General features: G+C 35.7%; 2 protein-coding genes and 1 pseudogene across 2 annotated transcripts; 2 read left to right on the top strand and 1 right to left on the bottom strand.

Annotated features, from left to right (window-relative positions):
- The first annotated feature begins 393 nt into the window (after positions 1–393).
- On the top strand, positions 394–3379 carry SWEET46 (sugar efflux transporter SWEET46). The gene is made up of 6 exons (XM_003551815.4): positions 394–555; positions 1859–1895; positions 2046–2256; positions 2363–2524; positions 2610–2729; positions 2811–3379. Exons 1-6 carry the CDS (start codon positions 510–512, stop codon positions 3048–3050), a joined length of 816 nt encoding a protein of 271 aa, XP_003551863.1. The 5' UTR covers positions 394–509; the 3' UTR covers positions 3051–3379.
- Positions 3380–10922: 7543 nt separating this feature from the next.
- Positions 10923–12794, top strand: SWEET45 (sugar efflux transporter SWEET45). The gene is made up of 6 exons (NM_001252766.3): positions 10923–11082; positions 11472–11508; positions 11619–11829; positions 11921–12082; positions 12173–12292; positions 12408–12794. Exons 1-6 carry the CDS (start codon positions 11037–11039, stop codon positions 12636–12638), a joined length of 807 nt encoding a protein of 268 aa, NP_001239695.1. The 5' UTR covers positions 10923–11036; the 3' UTR covers positions 12639–12794.
- A 1887-nt stretch (positions 12795–14681) lies between these two features.
- On the bottom strand, positions 14682–16249 carry LOC100778810 (serine/threonine-protein kinase PBS1-like; annotated as a pseudogene).
- Between the last annotated feature and the right edge of the window lie 6920 nt (positions 16250–23169).

Genomic DNA, 23169 nt, shown 5'->3' with positions numbered 1-23169 from the left:
AGCTTTGAACAATCTTAATTAATGTTAGTGACGTTAAATGGACCTTGCAAGTTTGCTGTCCTATATTTTTTGATTGACGAATGTAGAAAGTAGAATGTAATAATGCTGATTCCGTCCTCACGTACGTTTTCTCTCTTGCGTATTGACTATTGATGATATATATGACAGAATGACACAAATTAAAATGGCTTCATGGAACGTACGATGCCAACTAAAAAGTTGTGAATCAGTTCACTATGCAGAAGGCATATCTTCCTCGGCCCTCGGAACAAAAGTATTAGACTATTACCATATTTTATTTTTGCAATTCCTTTTTGTGTTATGTATTTTTCATTGCTTAATTAATTTATCGTCAAGTGTGTGTATATATAGAGTTGGCTTGTGAGGCCATCCACACCATCACCAGCTGATCTCTGCATGAGATTTAGGGATTGAGTTCGGAAGAAACTAGCTAGCAAAAGTTTCTCCTTTTCTTCATTCTTGTGGTTGCCAAAGTCGAAAAGGAGAGCATGGTTATCAGTCACCATACTTTGGCATTTACATTTGGCATGCTAGGTAGGGTATTAACACATTAATAGTAATCCTTTCACCTGTATTCACCACTCTTTCTATATATATATATCTTTATCATACATCCCTTCCTTCTTATTGCTTCTTCAAATGTGATTTTGTTACCTTTATATATTTCAATATTTACATTTTACTTTTCAAATTTAAAAAGTTATAATCTAATTTTGATAAGTATTATATATATCATTTAAATTTAATGTCTATATATATTGATAGTATAATTTATATTATCATTTAATTATAAATTATTGTTTAAATTATTAATTTATTTTATTCCAAATATATTAGTCATTCTTATTTATTTGATTCTTCTAAATTTTATGACTTTTTTTTTATTTAGTCTTTTATTCTTAAGAGACATGCAAATACTTAATATATAAATAAATAATAAATGGAATATATGAAAAAGATTTATATTTTTTTACGAAGATTACATATATATATTTTTTAAAATATCAGATTGCGCAATCTACACAATTGATTATATTAGTTATCTAGACACACCACACACCAGTTGTTATCAAACACCAATTGCGGTGTCTCTTGTTTTCGGCCAGTTTGTCGATGTGTTCTACTAAATTTCTAATGCTTCAACGATTGGTCAAAATTCAATATTTAACACGAGAACTTTTAATTCTTCCCTACCTAATTATTTATGTGGTTTGTTTTATTATATTTCTGTAGAAGGAATAGACCTTTTAATTTCTAACCGTAGTTGGGCTACATTAAAGATGTTTGGTTATATATAATTTTTTAATAGGTGGATAGACCCCTAAATTTGCATGTCTTACACCCCTTTAGGTTCTACAGTAAGTTTAAAATCTTTAGAAAGCGAGAGAAGTGAGAAAAGGAGTGTTTTATTATATAGGTGCAGAGGGGAGTGTAAAATAAATTTAAGTAAAAAGAATATGATTTGTTATGTTATTTTGAATGTACGATTATCGATAATTATATTAGGCATTCAATTAATTATGTGGACTCGATAAAATCGTTTCAAATTTTTAATGCAACTGTAACTCAAACTCAACTTTTACTATTAACAAGTTAAAACAACTCTATACTAGACGGTGGTCCTTTTTTTTCTTTTTTTTTTTCTTCTTCTGATGAATAATCTCATTATATATACCATTTTAAATGGTCTTTTTGAGTTTATACTAAATACTAATTTGTAAACATGCACGTACGTGCATGTACACTTTTCATTTATGTATGCAATAGTCGTTAATAAAATATTAGCACCTCTTGTTTGTATTAAGCTAAGGAAGTGTTCTTTTTGATGCACATGCAGGTAATTTGATTTCATTCTTGGTATTCTTGGCTCCAGTGTAAGTACTTGTTTTATATGAACGAACTCAATGTTACTAATTACATTTAGTTAATGGTTTTATTATAAAAAAAAAAAGATTAAACCAATTTATGTCAACGATAATATTTATTAAAATTGAACATGTTTTTATCTTGTTGGAATATTGCAGGCCAACATTTTACCGGATATACAAGAAGAAATCGACGGAAAGTTTTCAGTCACTGCCTTATTTGGTGGCATTATTCAGTTCAATGCTTTGGTTGTACTATGCGATGCTCAAAAGAGATGCTGTTCTTCTCATTACCATTAACTCATTCGGATGTGTTATAGAGATCATCTACATCGTCTTGTACATCACCTATGCAACCAGGGATGCTAGGGTAACCTTAATTAATTCAAGCATACAGAAACGTACTTTGCTAATATAATTCCAATTTCAACACTAATATATATTTGTTCATTAATTTTCACTTTAACTGCGTGCAGAACTTAACTATTAAGCTATTTTCGGCGATGAACATGAGTTCCTTTGCTTTGATACTCTTAGTCACACACTTTGCGGTGCATGGTCCCCTTCGTGTCCAAGTCCTCGGATGGATTTGCGTTTCGATTTCAGTTAGTGTCTTTGCAGCTCCACTAAGCATTGTGGTAAGCAGAAATCCTTATAATTAAAATATTCAATTGCGTCGCTCGCACGTCGTACATATCTTAATTGTTTTATTGGGCTTTGCAGGCACAAGTAGTTCGCACAAAGAGTGTAGAGTTTATGCCTTTCAATTTGTCATTCACCCTCACATTGAGTGCCATAATGTGGTTTGGTTATGGCCTCTTTCTCAAGGACATATGCATTGCTGTAAGTATATATATTACTGTACTGAATTATATATTTTAATGTTCTGCCGTTGACAATATCTTTTTTCTTCTTCTTGTGTAGCTCCCAAACGTGCTTGGTTTTGTGCTGGGGTTACTTCAAATGCTGCTCTACACAATTTACAGAAAAGGAAATAAGAAGACAAAAACAAACGAAAAGAGTCCAGTAGAGCCACTGAAAAGCATTGCTGTAGTGAACCCGTTGGGAACTGGAGAAGTGTTTCCTGTGGAGGAAGATGAACAAGCTGCAAAAAAGAGCCAAGGAGATGGAGATGATAAAAAGGGCCAAGACTGCCTAGTCTAATTAATTATGAGGATCGGATCATCACTATCTACGTACTTTTATTCCATTAAGTTGTAGTTAATTACCTGCATGTACTAGCGATTCTAAAATTATGCGTGTACGTGAGTTATTGCTTAGGTAAATTATGTCATTGACGAGTGAGATTAAGAATGAAAACGAATCCAGTCGTGCTATATATTTAAAATTTAGGTTTGGTTTGTCAAAAAATGGATTTGCTCAAGTTTCACTTATCTATTCAAACTTGTCTAACTGAAAACTTGAGCCTGGCCCATTTAAAGAAAAAAAAATAAAGTTTGAGTTTGATATGTTTAATTCAATTATAATTTCTTTTACGATTTTTTTTAATTTTATTGATTTAAAATCTAATAAACATTTTAATACTAAATGATAATTTATAAATAAAAATATATGTTATGCTTATTGAAAATATTGCTTAGCACATGGTATGCGAAATATTTCAAACATTCTAGATTATTATAATTTTATAATCGACTAAAAAAATAATAATATCCTTGACTACTACTAAAAAGAAACTTCAAAATAAATTTTAATGTTCTCAACAGATTAAGTTTTAAATATTTTCACAATGTTTATATAAATAAAAATGCTAATAGAATCATCATCAATTTAAATAAATGACCCATTAATGTTGAACTTGTGAATCTCAAGTTTAATACATTTAAATAATTTAGTTAAATTTTAATCTTGAATTTTTATTTAATTAAACAAATGAATTTAGTTAAACATTTAAAAAGTTAAATTAATTTATGAATAATACAATTCATTTAAATTCATACATGGGAATATATAGTTATTCTTTCCCTCTCAATCATCGGAATTATATATATATATATATATATATATATATATATATATATATATATATATATATATATAAATAAACAGAGCCTTACTCATATATACTTTCAACAGCGAAATGAAAGAAGATTAATTAGGGCAGGCTACCCAAAGGGTAAAACGTACAAGATTGAGCTTTATTAAGTCCATTTATCAACAAATTTATTTACTATTAAGTTTTTAAAGTAAAAAATGCATCACATATTAGTTAAAAGGTTTCACACATATTACTCTTTTCTTTAAAATAAAAATAGTTTCTCTCTCAATTTTTGTTTTAAGCCTCATTTTTTGTTTGAATGACTTTGGATTAGGGATAATGAAGTAAGAAATTAAAAAAAAAAAAAAGGCTTGGAAAGATGAATTAGAGTATATTTGACATCTCCTAGATAGTAATGACAAGATACACTTTATTAAATACAATCAAAATCTTTAGAACCCAACTATAGTGGTTGGTTAGACTCAATTGAGAGAATTACTATGGACTGATATGTAATCATCAAGTAATCATGACCCATTTTAGATCATCAACTTGCCTCCTGACTATCTACAAAAGCACATCTCAACCACAAGTTTATCCAAAGTGGCATTCCTTGTATCACCAAATTTCTAACTCAGTCACCTTTAGAGTCCTACTGAATTAGTACAAAGTAACTTGTAGCAGTGTGGTAAATAACTCAACACTGTATATAATATTTACCTCTGCCTGTGAAATTTTTAAAAACATATACATATCTAACATGAACTTAATCTTAATTTTAGGATGTATTGAGTACTATGTACTCATTTATGAAAGATGCAGAATTCACTCATGTTAATTTGGAAGGGATTACATAATGCAAAATTATTTATAATCATTGGAGGAAGTCTGCAAAGATTGGTTATGGATGAAGGTCTTTTGCAAATTCACAAATTTGGAAGTTGGCCACGAAATTATATTTGACTTCCTAGATCCAAAATCTAATTTTATTCTATTCTAGATTTGTTTGTAATTTAAGTACATTATATTCTACCAATCTCTGGAAACTTTTGTTTATAACTAATCTTTCTGGTATATTTTGTGAGAAATGATACTAGGAATGATTCTGCTATCATTTTGTGAACTAGACAATTTTATCATATAAAATATATTGTGTATTCGAATCTTATTAGATTTGGTTTTCATTTACTATTTAGTTTTGGTTGCTGGAAGGTGAAAGTGAAGTGGGAAAATTTTATGCTTGCAGTGTTTATTTAAAAAAAAAAATATAAGTTGGGTGTGTATTGAAACTTGAAACTTGAGTTTGTAGTGATGATGACTTATGTTTTATTTTTGGGGTTTTTACAACTTTGAATGTTGAGTTGTGTGATATATAATTACAGTTGGTTTTCAACTCAACTGCTTGGTTCATGATTATTTAGTAACAAGTGAAATGTTGTATTTTGTTATACTTACCAAAATCTGGAGCTAACACACGTCAGGGTGGACGTGGCTAAGGTGGATTCCTGGACTTCGTACATCGGTTGAGAGTGATCTTTGTTAGGAGGACAAGAGAGGGAACCTGCAAAATAAAGGATTCTGACGTTCAAGTAAGAATATGAGTTAGGATAATAAGAGAAAGAGTATGAATACACAAGTATGCAAGTGGGTGTGCATGTGTGTTAAGGGTTTTGATACTTATATGAGTAGAATGAAGTTGTGGATCCTTGTTTGTAGGAGTCGTTATAGCCCTTGCAGATAATTATCGGCTTGTAGATAATAGCTAGTAGCTTATAGATAAAGTTAGAGATATGTATAGCTTAGAGATAAAAGCTAGGAAATAATTTAGTACTTACAGATAATGTGTAGCTTGTAAAATAATTGAATATCTGCCAAAAGATAAAGTGGTTACTGTATATTCAAATAATTAAGAGGTTAGAGATAACATATCTATTGGGGAGCCCGACTACTAAGGGTCGAACGCTTGTGCTTCTGTTTCAGGGCTGACATGGAAGATGTACACGTGTCTTGGAGTGTCATATAGGATGCCACGTGTATTTTATAGACCCTGAACAGTACATAAGCTCCCCAAGTTCTAAGCTGGCTTGCAGGCAAAAGAGGTTATATGGTGTTAAAGATTGTTTGATGTCCGAGGTAGTAGTCTTGACAAGTATGGGATGATGAGTTTGTCTAGCCCCCAAGCATGGACAAGTGTTTTCTGGTGTCAAGAGCGATAACATCGACAAAGTGTGAGAGTTGCAGGTCTATGAAGCTTGTTAAGCCCTCGAGCTTGGAGAAGTACTTCTAGGATGCTTCTGTCAAGTTGTCCGGGGTGGACATGCTTTTGGGTTTGCAGGCGAGATTTGACGTCTTAAGTGAGGGAAGCCTCTGAATTTGATAACTTTGTCCTTCTCTGATAGACGTTACATTCTATCTGCTACTGCAGGCGTGTGCAGCACATACGTAGTACTATTGCATATGTGTCACTTGTGAAGTGAGCATGTACTGGAGTTGTGGTGTGAAATTGTCCACATGATTACACTAGAATTAGTTAAAAGGTTTCACATATTACTCTTTTCTTTAAAATAAAAATAGTTTCTCTCTCAATTTTTGTTTTAAGCCTATTTTTTGTTTAACTGACTTTGGATTAAGGATAATGAAGTAAGAAATTAAAAAAAAAAAATTCTAATTGATACAAGTGAAAGTGAGATTAAATAACCACATCTTAAATGATTCATAAAATTTAGATAATTGTCTTTTTCTTAAATAATAATATTGAATGCAATCCCATTTCTATCTCATACCATCTATTTATATATAAAACTAAAACATCATACATGACATAAAGAAAACACCTGTCCTTTATTTATCTAGCATAGTTATGGGTGATATTTGCCCCTCCTAAAATTATGCTCCTCGATCTGTGTCATTTATAATCTCTTCAATTCTCTCCTTCCAATTTTTAATTTTTTCTTCAAATCCGAAATGCTTTAATTAGAGATGCAATATGATTGGAATGACATGTTTCTTTTCCTCATCAATCACGAAATTCATCAACCTAGTTTTGAAAGATATTGGGTTGAGAGCATTTAGTTCATAAGTTTATTAATTTAAACTTACAGTCGTAGAACTTTCCAAGTTTAGGACCAAAATTACATAACTATGAAAAAATAGAATTCTTACAATCTGCATATATATTTTCAACTTTTAAAAGCTTAAATAACTTTGTAGTCCCAATGAAATAGTTTTTTTTAGTAGTTGTTTTGATTTTAATTCTTTAAAAATGTTTTTGATTATTTTATTCTCTCGTTATTAAGTAATAACATTAAATGATGACATAAAAATGATATTGACATGTAATTTTTTTCAATACATATATTTTTAAATCATGTTTAAAATAGTTAATGACATCAGATTAATTGATAAAAGATTTAAACATAATTTATTAAAAATACTACACATGACTACATTATCAAATTCTTTGAAGACATGACAAATCAATGAATTGTCAATATTATTGTCATATCGTCACTTAATATTGTTGCTTGATTTCAGAGAAAAAATATATTTAAAAAGCTAAAACAATTTTTTTAAAGGACTAAAATAAAAGGTTATTTAAGTATTTTCAAAATTAATTTAAAAGGCTATTTTATAGGAACAAAAAGTTTATGTAAGTCTTTTCCAAATTAATACAAATAGTTATCTTTCATTTTGGTCCCTATGAAATACTCTCCCCAGACTGAAATATAAACAATTTATTTTAATGTGTATTGGACTAAAATATAAACAAATTTTAACTTAGTATCTCCTATTTAATGGAAATATCTCTGAAATATTCTTCATTTAATTGAAGTTTTATTTAATTTCAACAACTTTCTCTTTTTTTGTCCTATGAAATTAGGTTATTTTAGGAAATGAATTAACTTTTTAATTAAGACTATCAAAATTAAATGATGTTAACTAGTTTTTTTATGGATGCAATTCAGTTTTTTTTCTTCTTATATTTCGGTCAAAAGGGAGTAGGATGTTTTATATTTTAGTGATTTAAAGTTTTTTTTGTTTTAGGTCATGTAAAATTTAAATGTGTTTGTTCAGTTGGTTCATGTTGTCGAGTAACAACATACATTAACGTGATAATGATGTTGAAAGTTTATTAACTTGTTACATCATCAAAAGAGTTTAACATGATGGTCAAGTGTAAGATTTTTGAAAAAACTGTTTTTGAATCTTATTAATTATGCTGATGTCATGAAATATTTTGAACAAATGAAGATTTGAAAATACAATTTATAAAAAAATATAAGATTGTTTTATAGATTTCTCAATATCCAGAGTAATTTATAGACTATTAACATTATTATTATGTCATTATTTAACATTATGAATTGATAATAAAGACTAAAAAACATTACAAGAATTAGAAAATCAAAACAAAAAATCCTTCGCGGACTAAAATAAAAAAATCTCTTATTTTATAGGAACAAAATTTATTTATGCCTTGTGTGTGGCGCTTCTTCTTAAATGAGTGTATTCATAAGATTAAATGTGGAACTTATCTGAAAGAAGTTAAGAAAACATTTTTATTGAAAAAATTAAACAAAAAGTTATAATAAACTCTTGTAAATACTCTCCCATGTTGATATAATTGAAATATCAAAGACTTAACTGGCTAGTGACTGGGAAGTTGCTTGGCGGTGTATACCTAATTCAATTCGTAGTATAGAAAACCAGTGTGCTGCGTCACTGGTTGGCTAGACATGTGGCCACCATGTTGCTTTTGTTAATCATTTGTTTTTGTACCAGCTATATTATAGTGTATAGTATAGTGCATTCTAGCTAGCTCCTATATATGTACTGTGTATACTTAGACGAATGAGCCTAGCCAGTGGCAGTGGTACAAGCTTTGGCTAGCATGTAACCTAACCGATGGTGGTGGTGCGCTAAGGGAAAGTAAACATATATAGATTACTATTAGTGTAAATAATAAACCGTCTCATGTTTTTGTTTACAATCGGATATGCAGGATTCGCTGAGCTATTCTGACTTTTCATGCTCACTTTTTTCTTAGCTAGGTACTAGTATTATTTAGTAACCGTTGATTTTATTCTTTGAAGAATCATGATTCATTTACAGCGAAAAAAGCATCATGCATCATTCATGCTTGTTTCACTGTAACCCCAGATTTTATTCTGGTATCAAGATACTTATGGTGGAGGCGACAAGTTTAACTGATCTGTGCCTACCACTAAATGAAAGGCTGCGTGTTACTGTTGACATCACAAAATTCAATATGTTCGTCATTAATTTATAATATTCTTCCTTAACCCCTGTTCTGAAAGTAAAGCATGATTAGTGAACCTGAGTAAATCAGCTTTCTGCGTCAAAATAGTGCTCCTGATGCTAATTAACAAACTTTAAAGAAACATGCAAGTCTCTCTCCCATTGATGGTGGAAAAGGAAAGCTGAAAATTTCGAGAAAAATACATTATATATATGAACCGTCTATATTTCTCCATTTACAGGACCCATATGTCCATTTCTTTAACATATCGCCCATGTTGCTCTTCTCAAGTTGATCATATCTCTATATTCCTCCTCTACATACGAATCATGCTCTCTTTTCAGGTCAAATACAGATTAAGCGCCTCTCGTTAATTGTATTTGTAGTCAACAAAAGCTATACTATGCGAATCATGCTTTATATTAATGGATGCTAATAAATGTTTTCTACATTATTGCATAACTAATCCACCATGCCTGGCCCTTTACCTTACCTTAAGAGAGAAGAAATGGGGGTATGAAGCGTGGGAAAGAATGAGAATGTTTAAACTGATGAAAAATATATATAAAAAAATCTTTAAATTATAAAGAAGAAATTATACATATTCTAATTATAATTCAAGTGTGCGACTTAACTTCATGCATATGTATTGCTAGATTTTGATTCTTTGACGTATCATATGATGCTACCTGGATATTGCTATATGCAATTATATTAAAGTTAGCATTAGTTTAAATTAATGTTACTAAAATAAAGCTAAAGTAACATTAGTTTCTTTTTTCCTAACTATTGAGGAAAGATCGAGTGCTGGTTAACATTCATCATTTTTTTTTAAGTTTAAGAAGCTAAGTGTAAAGTACGTGAAGTTCAAATTTTAAATCGAGCTAGGAGGAATGGATAAATTGTAACAAGCATGCGTTAAACTTATGTACTCAATCATTAAACATGCATCTAGCTCAAACTCAATAATGAGAAAATTGTGGAAGGCTTGAAATTAAGGTGAGGAAATTGTAAGCCTCAGGTACACGAAATTCTACTATTTCTTTCTTTTGTTTTAAGGAACAATTTTTTTTTTAAAGAATGGAAACAGCTTGCTCGGGCTGAGACAAAGAAATAGAAATGGACTACACGTAGGAAGTTTATCATATATAACTTGATGATGGTGATCATCAGAGAAAAAATAGAATATGCCACTGAGAAATGGCTTATCTGGCTAGGTATTTAGAAGTGTTTGGGATGCCCATGCCTCCTCATCACCCATGTTTACCAATTGCTCTATCATGTGTCTCGAAACATTGATGATTATCTCAATTCATAGCATTTGCCTAGTTCTACCAATGTGTCGGTTCTGCCATGATTCTCCAACTATAGAAAGTGTCCTTAATTTGAAAAGAAATTAAAATTGATATATGCAATTTTACAGTTAACCAAAATAATTAATCCTAAAGGTAAATTTCTAGTCGGTACCTACTTTACTTTACCGCATACCCTTATTTTTGCACCATCTCAGTAACGTTGAAAGAATCTCGCAACTCGTGATGATCAGTTGAGACCTCCCCCTCCAAAAAAAAAAAAATAAATAATGACGAAAGCAAGAATCTCCCAAGTTTATACCGTATCATATGGTATTGAATATTGTGGAAAAAACGGTGATCCCACCTTCCCGTACGTACGTTTGGTATATTTTAATTTGCAGATACTTTTTGCCATATTTTTAATTGCTTACTTGTCCATTGTGCTTATGTATATATATAATGAGCTTGGTAAAGAGATCTTCAGCAGCGTCAGTTCCTGCATGAGATTTAGGGATTGAACTTTCGGAAGAAAGTTAAGGTTTCTACTTCTTGTGTAGCTACTTGTGGTTGCCCAAAGTCAGAAGAAACTAGAGAACATGGCAATCAGCCACAGTACTTTGGCATTTGCCTTCGGCATGCTAGGTAGGGTAAATTAAAACTGCTAATGCTATTGTTCAAATAATATTATTTCTCTTATTATTCAGTTGATTTAATCTTAATTGCCTCATTCTTTATATATTTATGTTTTTTATTTTCTCATTAACCAAGCATACATGCAATGCCCTAGAAGCTTTATTTTACTTTAGTTAATTTAAACCACCCAACATTTACTTGCTTACTTTATACTTATTCACTTTAGAGAGTTAAACCCTTATGACAAGGACTGATGTGCTCACCTCAGTCCTTTTTCTTTTCTAATCATAACTTTATTATATACCACTACACTTTTGATGTATATGTCATCCATTAACCTTTAAACACTTGTTCTAGTTTAAGCAAAATAATTAATTTTTTCTGTTTATGATGCATAGGTAACGTCATTTCGTTCTTGGTATTCTTGGCTCCAATGTAAGTACTTGCGCGCATCAACCCTTGTCACTTCCACTTAATTAATGGCATTTGAAAACAAAATAGAAAAGTAAGGGATTCTGATTTTAGTTAATGAATATATATTGCAGAACAACATTTTACCGAATATTCAAGAAGAAATCGACTGAGGGCTTTCAGTCACTGCCTTACCTGGTGGCATTGTTTAGTTCCATGCTTTGGTTGTACTATGCTTTACTAAAAAAAGACGCCATGCTTCTCTTAACCATTAACTCATTCGGATGTGTCATAGAGGTCATCTACATCATCTTGTACATCACCTATGCGACAAGGGATGCTAGGGTATGATCTATATATACAACCTTAGCCATCAATAAATTGAGCTTATCCATCCCAATTTCTAATATATACTTAGTTGTTGTTCATTATGTAGAACTTAACTTTAAAGCTATTTTTCGCAATGAATGTGGGCGCCTTTGCTCTGATCCTCTTAGTCACACATTTTGCTGTGCATGGTTCCCTTCGTGTCCAAGTCCTTGGATGGATATGTGTTTCCCTTTCGATTAGCGTCTTTGCAGCACCACTAAGCATTGTGGTATGTATATAAATCTCTATTCACTACGTACTGCGCTCCCTTTCAAACCAATTAATATTATTATTTTCTTGTGTTGTGTTATGCATGCAGGCACAAGTTGTTCGGACAAAGAGTGTTGAGTTTATGCCTTTCAATTTGTCATTCACCCTCACATTGAGTGCCATAATGTGGTTTGGTTATGGTCTCTTTCTCAAGGACATATGCATTGCTGTAAGTATTATTATTTTTCTAATACAACTAATTTATGACTCGTACATCTAATGAATCAAACATTGACAAAATCTTTGTTCTTATTTTTCTTGTGTTGTAAATATTGAACGTGCAGCTTCCAAATGTACTTGGTTTTGCACTGGGATTACTTCAAATGCTGCTTTATGCCATTTACCGGAATGGAAACAAGAAGGTTGATAAAATTATGGAAAAGAAGGCACCGCTAGAGCCACTGAAAACCGTTGTTATAGAAACTGGTCTGGAGGAAAAGCAGCAAGGAAAGAAGAGCAAAGAAAACAGTGAGGAGAAGGAGAAAAGTGATGAACCTAACGATTGTGCAGTCTAATTGCCTGCATGCATGTTGTTATCATTTTGTGATGGCCATGACCCACACCACTATCTACTTTTAATCTCTTCCATTAAGATGTAGCTACCTAGCTAAATGTACTAATCATTCTATCTTAATTTTAATCTAACCATTGCATGCATTTCGCACTGTCCATCAATCATGCTTGACTTTTTCTTTCATTAAGAATTACTAAACGCTTTTTTAATTCTCTTCATTGACAAAACAGTAATCAACGAGATAATTGACCAACAGGTTCATACAATTAATTATTTGATGCATGTTTACTTGCTTAACATTGACAATTAATTCTTGTATATGTTAAATGATGATTATAGATTCTCCAGAAAAACACTTTTTTTTAGATAGATAAACCAGAAAAACACTTAAGCACCTTTTCCTCGACATTTTATTTTAATGCGATATTAATATACAATTTTAATTTTAGAATATATTATTTAGCTTTGTGCCACGATGCATGCTACGTTTCATTTTAATTTAACTATATGTTTAATAATGCAACATAGTCGAATGCAACTATCGTCAATCAAACAAGAAAAATCCAATTGTTTTAATTATAACCTGTCTTCACTGATGACTGATCCTTAATTTCTTAGCATCGTTTCTTTAAAATTAAAGATACACACAAGATGCCCCTAAGTTGGCCTAGATACCACCAAACCGCACAATTTAACCAATGTCTCTAAGCTTATTATTTAAACAACATTTTTTTGGACAATGATTAAAGTAGGTGCTTTTGAATCTGTCAATAAGATTATATATATGTATATATGAAGCAAAAGTACTTTAGAAGTTAGAGTACAAGGACTATCCCTGCCCATTTACATTAGTATATAATCGAGTAATTAATACCATAGCAAATTAGCAAGACTGACTAAAAAGAAGATTTGACCACCACTCATAAAAAAGGTAGAGTTATTTTAAATTTTAGCTTTAATCTATAACCAACTTTTAACTTTCATTTAACGGAAAAAGCAAATAACATCTATTCGTAGGCACCAGGTATCAAAATTGCAGTTTACAAAAGTTAGGGAATAGACCATAAAGCACCTTCCCAATACAATAAAAGGCACCACCAACCCACCTCATTTGTATTTAACAGAGAAAAACTATAAAGCCGGTTATTTTCGTTTCCATGGACGCATGTAGACCAAGTTAATTAATATTGCGTTGAATCATGCATGCAACCAAATAAGAATTAATTAATTAATAGAATTCAAAAAGAAAACATTTAAACTATTAATTAACACTTCTAAGTAATTAAGTTTGGTATTTGCAGAAAAATTCAATATAATCATTCAATTTTTTAATTATACTAAATTTATCTTTTCATTCATAACAAAAGACATCAATATTCAACTTTTGATATAAATAATTGTGTGCTGCATACCCACTTTTTTTGTCAAAAAGTCATTGATCATTCTTTTCTTGTGAAAGATCAATCTTCATTATTTAGTTACAATCCTCAGTAAGATCAATCTTGGAATGGTGTGCCAATTATACAAGTATCTATGGGCTCAGGCTAGATCCTCGGTGTTTGTTCCGTAAGTTGTCTGTTGCACTAAACTAGTATCAGTTCAAACTATCACTATCGGATTAGTCCTTTTTCCTGCAAAAACAGGAGTTGCACATCGTAGTTCTAGTATATGTATAGATAACTTCATCATTTCTAAGAATGATCATGCAACAATTAACCGCTTCAAGGATTATTTGCACCCTTATCTTCACATGAAAAACTTAGGCAAACTCAAATTTTTCAAAGGTGTTGAGGTGGCTTGGACATCATACAGGAAATTCGACTTCATGGAGCAAAACCATTTTAGTCTTACTGAGGGGTCAAAACTATCTCATTTGATCAATATAGGCAATTAGTAGGATTCCTAATTTACCTTTGTTCACAAATGATCGAAATTGTCCTATTATGTTCACATATGATCATGAAACGGCAATTGTACAGACTCTTTCACTAAAGAATGAAAGACATTATAATTATCCACTATAAGCCGAAGTAGCCTATGTTAATTACGACTATTACAAATTAGTTTGTAACACTTATAGCTGATACTGAGATTACCATAAACACATGGGAGAAGAATTTTGTCTGTGCATGTTTACTGCAGCGATTCTTACATAATGTACAGTCTCCATTATGCTCGAGTTCAGGAGGCAGAAAGAACAGTAAAGAAACAAGGGAAAACAAAGTTCCTAAAAGGTTATGTTAGAAAAGATTTTGTTATGAGCTTCATTCATGTTGCAGCCATTGCAAGAATGGCTACTAGGAAGATTCTAAAGAAATTAGAACCTAGAATATGGCCTAAATGGCTGTTTGAGTTGTTGCTCTGGATCAGCTCCCCATATTTTCTTCCACCTTCCATAGCCTCAAGGCAGAAAACTAAGCATTAGAACCATCAAGACTGCGCTGCTGCAAACTTTGTTTTCTTTTTTGTCTCAAGTTCTCTCCCCACGTCTTGGCTTCAGCCACAGCTCGTTCTCTACCTAGATCTCAGTTTCTCATGGGGAGTCATCTTTCTCGGATCCTTCCAAGTCCCTTCATTTTTCAATATTCTTCCACCTTCATCATATGCCTGGTTGGCCAGATAAGAGAGGGCTGTCACCACATCTCCAATCAGAGGACGCGTTGCAGCTGATTCTTGAATGCACAATGATGCCACGGCAAGAGCCTGGTAATGACCTCCCCTGCAGTCTGGGATCAGCCAACTTTGGAAACTTCCTTCGGTCGTTAAAAAGTGGACTTTCCTGCACAAACATACATATAAAACTGAAGTTACCTCTCCATTTTTATTTGCAACAATTTATGCTTGCCAAACTAACTAATTAAAATGACAAGAGAAAGAATAGAGGAAAACCCATGTGACAAGATTCTGTTCTCCCTGGGGCTGGGTGCTGTCAATTGCTTTACGGCTAGTGATTAGCTCTAAGAAGACCACTCCAAAACTATATACATCGCATCAGACTTCACAGTCAGCTGTCCAATGCTCAGGAGCACAGTAACCATAAGTTCCCTTGACGCGGGTAGAAACATGTGATTTGTCACCAACAGGACCAAGCTTCGCAAGACCAAAGTCAGAAAGTTTTGGGTGGTATCCTTCATCAAGTAATATGTTAGATGACTTGAAGTCTCTATAGATGACAGGAGGATTTTCTTTATCATGAAGGTATTCTAATCCTTTTGCAGCCCCAACAGCTATTTTCATTCTAGTGTTCCTGCTATGACCCAGGGGTCAAGGCTAGAATTCGAGGTTCTAGCTCCTCCAAGAAAAAAGGGTAAGAAAGGGAAATTCGTATTATTGATTCTGTGTTTTCCGAATTACATTCATTCTATTTATAAGTATTCTGTTCTATTCTAGAATTGTGTAATTCTAACAGAATTTGGCATATGTGCCTTGGAGGAATTTGTAAATGGCTATGGATAATGCTTAGCGGAAGGTGCCTCTAACGGTCGAAGATTTTGGAAGATTCTGTGCTGACAAGGCTGTTGCTGACAGGATTGCTTACTCATTTTGCCACGTAATCCCTCAGGTATCGTGGTTTCTGACTTTTCCTCTTTGTCTCTGTTCCTTGCTCTGTGTTCCTTGCTTCTGCTGATTCATTATTCATAGCATCCCTGCAGGCTTCCAAAACAACCTTGTCCTCAAGGTTGTAGTCGCGCTTGAGAACGTCCCAAGATTCCCACGAGGAGTCTTCAGGGAGCAACCCCGTCCACTGTACAAGAACCATCAGGTTGCGGCCAGTGGGTGAAGATACCCATTTAGTATCCAATATGACTAATGGGGTGATACAGGGTTGATTATCCTCTGATAAAATGGGTAATGTGGCGGGTTCATCTTCAGCTGAGGGATGGTAGGGCTTCAACAGGGAACAATGGAAGACCGGATGTATTTGTGATCCAGGGGGTAACTGAAGTTGGTAAGCAACCTTTCCTATCTTCTTGGTGACTGAAAATGGCCCATAGAATCGTTTTGCCAGTTTCGAGTAAGCACCCCCTGAAACAGATGTCTGTCTACGAGGTCTTAATTTGACTAATACTTGATCTCCCTCCTTATAACTCACATCATGACGGTGTCGATCCTCAATCTGCTTCATATGCTGTTGTGCTTTGGAAAGCTTCTTCACGAGGCTAGTAGCCATTCGATCTCGTTGAGTGAGCCATTCATCCACTGCTTCCACCTTCGATGCACCTTCGAGGTATTGAGGAAAGCAAGGGGGCTTCTTACCGAAAGTGATTTCGTACGGGGACATACCTGTGGCTGAGTGGGTCGAAGTATTATAAGACCACTCAGCCCAGAGCAGATAACGGCCTCAAGAAGAAGGGTTCTGATGTACGAAAGCTCTTAAATACTGCTCCACCACTTTATTCATGGCCTCAGTCTGACCATCGGACTGGGGGTGATAAGCTGAGCTCATACAGAGCTTAGTTCCACTTAATTTAAACAATTCCTGCCAGAAGTGACTTAAAAATAGAGGGTCCCGATCAGATACAAGGCTCTTGGGCATTCCATGAAGCTTTCCTGATATTACCATAAACAGCTTGGCAACTCCGGCCGCCGTGTGGTGTTGTGGCAGAGATCCCAGGTGGAGACCTTTGGAGAAACGGTCGACAATGACTAGAATAACAGAGTGTCCCCGGTGTAAGGGAAGACCAACGATAAAGTCTAGGGAGAGATCCTCCCAAGGCTTTGCCGGAACTGGTAAAGGACACAGGAGTCCCGACGGTCGACGATTATCAGACTTAATCTGCTGACAGGTGAGACAAGTGGTCACAAAGTGGTGAACGTCCTGCTTCATGGAAGTCCATACAAAATTCTCACGGACCCTAGCAAGAGTCTTCATAACACCCATGTGTCCTCCAGTAGGGGTGGAATGAAGCTCTGTTAATATCGCCGGAATTAATGGGAATTTTGGAGGAAGCCAGATGCGCCCTTGATGCACAATAAAATCCCCGCGCAACACCCAATCCGGTTGAGGATCATCCTGCAGCAGTTGTCTTCGAGACAGAAAGTCTGGATTAGCAGCAAGTGCTGCTCGGAGTTCCTGCAAGAAAAGGCAATTGGGTATGGTCAGCACATAAAATTCTCCCTGAGTAGGTGGTGGTAGTCGTGAAAGAGCATCTGCCCCTAAATTGGCTTTGCCGGCGCGGTATTGAATCGTATAATCAAAGCCCATCAAACGAGCCAAATAAATTTGTTGTTCAGGGGTTTGCACAGCTTGAGACATGAGCTCTTTTAAGCTCCGGTGATCCGTAAGAATAACAAAATGATGCCCCAAAAGATACTGCCTCCATTTCTTAACCGCGACAGTAATTGCGGCGAGCTCGCGGACGTAAGTGGAAGCGCGGAGTAATTTCGAGCAAAATGGCTTACTGAAAAAGGCAAGGGGATGATGGTTCTGTGAAAGAATGGCCCCCATACCAATTCCCGAAGCATCTGTTTCAACGACAAAGGAAGAATTAAAATCTGGTAAACCCAGAACCGGAGCTTGACACAGAGCAAGTTTTAATTGTGAAAATGCTCTGTCGGCTTCCTCATTCCAATGGAATTGGTCTTTGACTAACAAAGCGGTTAAGGGAGTAGCTAATGATGCGTATCCCTTAATGAAGCGGCGGTAGAATCCTGATAATCCCAGGAACCCGCGTAAGGCGCGCGTTGTACGAGGAGTAGGCCATTGTTGTACGGCGGTTACCTTCGCCGGAACTGGTTCAACCCCTTTCTCCGATACCAAGTGGCCCAAGTATTCCACTTGCTGAGTGGCAAAGGAACACTTTGATAACTTCAGGACGAAGCTATGGTCAGCCAAGGTTTGCAGTATCTATCGCAAGTGCTAAAGATGGTCGGAGAAAGTCTGACTGTAAATCAAAATATCGTCAAAGAAGACGATTACAAATTTGCGTAAGTACAGCCCCAAGGTCTGATTCATAGTGGCTTGAAAGGAAGCAGGAGCGCTACACAAGCCAAACGGCATCACGAGAAATTCATAATGCCCGTGATGTGTTCTGAAGGCTGTCTTGTTGATATCCTCCGGCGCCATTAGTATTTGATGATAGCCCTGAAGGAGATCTAACTTTGAAAACCAACGAGCTTCGCCCAATTCATCTAAAAGCTCGTCGACAGTCGGAATGGGAAAACGGTCCTTGACCGTGAGGGCATTTAACGCGCGATAATCGACACAAAAGCGCCATGATCCATCGCGTTTCTTGACAAGGAGGACGGGAGACGAGAAAGGACTCGTACTTGGCCGGATAATTCCATTGCGGAGCATCGCAGAGACCTGAGACTCAATTTCCTGTTTCTGGAAATGAGGGTAACGGTAAGGGCGTGTGTTAACGGGAGGGGAATTGGGAAGGAGGTGAATAGAGTGGTTAGTTGATCGTGATGGTGGTAGTGTGGTTGGGGGTTGAAAAAGAGGGCCGAATTGTTCAAGAATGGAGGTAATTGCAGGGTGAGTTGTCGGTGATGGTGAAGTGGAGGGGCAGACGCGAATGTGAAAGAATTCACTCACACTCTGAGTTTGAAGCATACGTCTTAATTGCGGTGGAGAGACGGCGAGGGGGTGCATGTCTGTGGTTCCCTTCAGCTCTATAAGTTGCCCTTGATGGAGGAACTTCATGGTTAAATCATTGTAATAAGTGAGAACAGGACGCAATGATTTTAACCATTGGACACCCAAGACGATATCAGCTCCGCATAGTGGTAATACATGTAGGTCGACGGTGAAGGAGTGACCTTGAAGGTGGATAGTAACTGCGAGACAAACTTGAGAACAAACCACTTCATTACCGTTACCAACAAGAACGCGTAGAGTCGGGGTAGACTGGGGAGTTAATCCAAATGTCTTGACGAGGCGTGCTTGCACAAAATTATGTGTGCTGCCGCCGTCAATCAAGATCACGACGGACTGTGTGGAAATCCGGCCGGTCATGCGCAAGGTCTCAGGGGCCGTGTGGCCCGAGAGTGCATGAAGGCTTATCTGGGCCTGGGGTAGATCGGGTTGGGAGTGAGTTGGGTTATTTGAGTTGTCGGGCCGGGTCGGTTTAGGGGAAAGGGGCGGGCTGATATTAGGGTTAAGTAGGTCATCCTCAGGGTCTTCGTTTGCAACCAAGAGGAAGAAGCGTGAGGCGCAGCGGTGACTGCGGTTGTACTTCTCATCACAATAGAAGCACAATCCGCGTTCACGGCGGTTGGCAAGCTCCTCTGGACTGAGACGCCTGACGGGTAAGGGAGGGGGTTTGGGCGGGGAGGGAAGCAAGGGTAATGGGGAGGGAGGGACCACCGAAAGGGGAGGTGGAGTTGCAGGATAGGGAGGAAAGGAGGGTCTACTGCGGAAGCTTCGTCGGGAATCAGAGAACTTTTCTTCCTGCAAACGAGCTAGCCCGGCCGCGTGAGTCAGAGTGAGGGGCTGAAGGGCTTGGACCTCGCGCCTGATATCAGGTTCGAGCCCTGATATGAAACAGCTCAGAAGTGAGGACGGTGACAAGCCGGTGATGCGATTGGCCAAAGACTCGAACTGGGCCAGATATTCGCGGACCGTGCCTTTCTGAACCAATTTGAAGAGCTGACCAGTTGGATCCTCATACGGAGAGAGAGCAAAGCGAGCTTCAATCGCTTGAAGAAAGCCGGACCACGAAGGAAGTTGGTGGTTGCGTGCCATCCATTGAAACCACGCGAGGGCAGGGCCCTCCATATAAAACGAGGCTACCGTGAGTCGCTCAGAATCAGGAATGCCATGGTATTCAAAGAATTGCGAGATCTTGAATACCCAGCCAAAGGGATCTGAGCCATCAAACCTAGGTACATCAAGTTTGAGTATGTGGGGTGAAGGTGTTTGGCCGTGGTGAGAAGGGTTAGTTGAGGCGGAGGAAGGAGAAGGAGGGTGGGACTCAAGGGCCGTGACGCGATTGATAAGGTTCTCAAGCTTGTCGGAAACGTGAAGATGCCTAGTGGCGAGTTTGGCAATCGCTTCCTCGAGCCGATCGAAGGACTTGGAACGGGTGGATTCCGCCATGGCAATTGGGCTCAATGAAAGCACCAAGTTGCTATGACCCAGGGGTCATAGCTAGAATTCGAGGTTCTAGCTCCTCCAAGAAAAAAAGGGTAAGAAAGGGAAATTTGTATTATTGATTATGTGTTTTCCGAATTACATTCATTCTATTTATAAGTATTATGTTCTATTCTAGAATTGTGTAATTCTAACAGAATTTGGCATATGTGCCTTGGAGGAATTTGTAAATGGCTATGGATAATGCTTAGCGGAAGGTGCCTCTAACGGTCGAAGATTTTGGAAGATTCTGTGCTGACAAGGCTGTTGCTGACAGGATTGCTTACTCATTTTGCCACGTAATCCCTCAGGTATCGTGGTTTCTGACTTTTCCTCTTTGTCTCTGTTCCTTGCTTGTGAAGGCAGTTATATAACATGCTATTTAAAATATGTCAATTGTTAAATTACATACTTATGAATTTATGGATTATTTAAAATTTGGAATACATGATCATTAAGATAATATTACATGATTCAATGGTTGGATTGATAAAATTTAAATTCGTAAAAAGTTACCAAAAGACTAAGCTTGTCAAGTTTAACAATTGATTTTGTATGTGTGTCTATAAGGATAGGATCAAATATATATAGAGAGAGGGGGGGGGGGGGGGGAGGAGATCAAGTTACTCTTATATTATATATTTATAAATGTTCAATTCATTTTAAAATTTGACCTGCATAATCATTATCAAGATAATATCACATAATTTAAGTTAGATTTATCAAATTTGAATTATAGGAGTAAGTTTGCAAGGCTCCTATGGTAAGTGAATTTCCTATATATCTATGTCATCCTAAACTGTATATTAGTTTTTAAGATAGAGTTTAAGGTAAAAAAAAAAAAAAAAGTCTTTCATTTTGGTTACCTTTTTCAATATGAATTGTTGCGTATGGAATTTTGGATTGAGCTCTGGGAATTCCTATTTTAGTTCTGGCCTGGTTTGCATTATATCTAAATGAAAGCCTAGCTTGAACCTGAAAGCACAGGCTGATGATTATCTCTACTTCATTGTGTTATGCTACTTAGTGGAATTACACACCCATAAGAGAGTTTGTAGCTATCACTCAATTGGTGTTACCATGCTAAGACAAGAATACATTTAAAAGGAAAACTACAAGAAAACAACCGACCATAGCCAATGATGATTTTAATGAGGAAGCTACAATCTGAAGGTATGTTCATGCCATGTTATTGTACTGAGTTTTATAGTTTATATGCAACTCATCCAAAATTATTATGGAAAATGGAAGTATAGAAGGATATCTGAAGGAACCTTGAAAATAATGAAACAACAAAATGAGGAACTCATAACAGTAATCATGTGTTAGATAGGCAAAGCATTGGAAGAAGCATAACATGAAGGTGATCTTCCAAGGGTCCCAAAGGCATATAAATTCATAAACAAGGAGGCGTTGATCCCCATCGGCACAGTATCCAATGAGATTGACAAGGTTAGGGTGATGTAGAAGACTGAGCATGAGAACCTCTACAAGGAATTCCCGATTACCTTGAAGACCATTTTTGTCTAACTGTTTGACAGCAACAATCAGTACAGCTAAATGATCAAATGTTAGGACTCACTTTGATTGAAAAAGAGAGTTGACAGCACTTTAGTTTAGTGGTGTGAAAGGTTAAGCATTTCAATCCCTGCAAACAAGAAATAATCATAAAAACTGTATCTTTTTTTTTTTTTTACCCGAGCAGTGGTTTCAAGCCTGCCTTTGTAGACCCTTCCGAAACCACCTTCCCCTACTAAGGACTCTGGCCTGAAGTTTTTAGTTGCAGCGGCAAGTTCACGGAAAGTAAATGTTTTGAGCAGCAATTTGGACGCCGGGAGGAGGCAGTCCCTTTTGGAACCTCCATTACTATTACTTCTCGACCGTAACTTGTCTGCTACTGCAATTCATTTTCATTTGACTTGTGTTGTGTTGTGTTGTGAATCCAAACAAAACAATTACTAATTAATGGAATCAATCAATTCATTTGGGTATTGATAATGAACCCATTTATCCTATCCCCAATCAGAGAAAAAACAGCTTTACAATGAAATTCACTGCAAAGACACAGCAGAGCAACCGTGTTAGTTTATTAGAGTTACTATTTATTATTAGTGCTTCTATTCTATTCTCTATTTTTAGAAAGAAACACAAACAGACGGAAAGGATAGCCAATTAGCCATGGTGGAGTGGAGTGGACAGAACAAAGACAAACAGATTAGATTCTTCTCCACCAAACTCCACTAATAATGAAACCCAATACCAAAAACAGCTCATCAGCGAATCATCCCAATCACAATACCACCCTCCATATCCATATTTTCTTACTTTCCTCAATTTTATTATAACAATTTTTATCTTCAACATACGAATAAAAAAAAAGTAAGTTTTTTCTTAACCATATTCCAGAGCCACTTAATTCATAATTTAGTTCTTGAAAGTTGCAAGTTCAACTTTTGTC

This window comes from Glycine max, chromosome 18, assembly GCF_000004515.6.
Source record: "Glycine max cultivar Williams 82 chromosome 18, Glycine_max_v4.0, whole genome shotgun sequence".
Lineage (NCBI taxonomy): Eukaryota > Viridiplantae > Streptophyta > Magnoliopsida > Fabales > Fabaceae > Glycine > Glycine max.
Note: the sequence above shows the minus strand (reverse complement) of the source record. Positions and strands in the feature narration are given on the sequence as shown.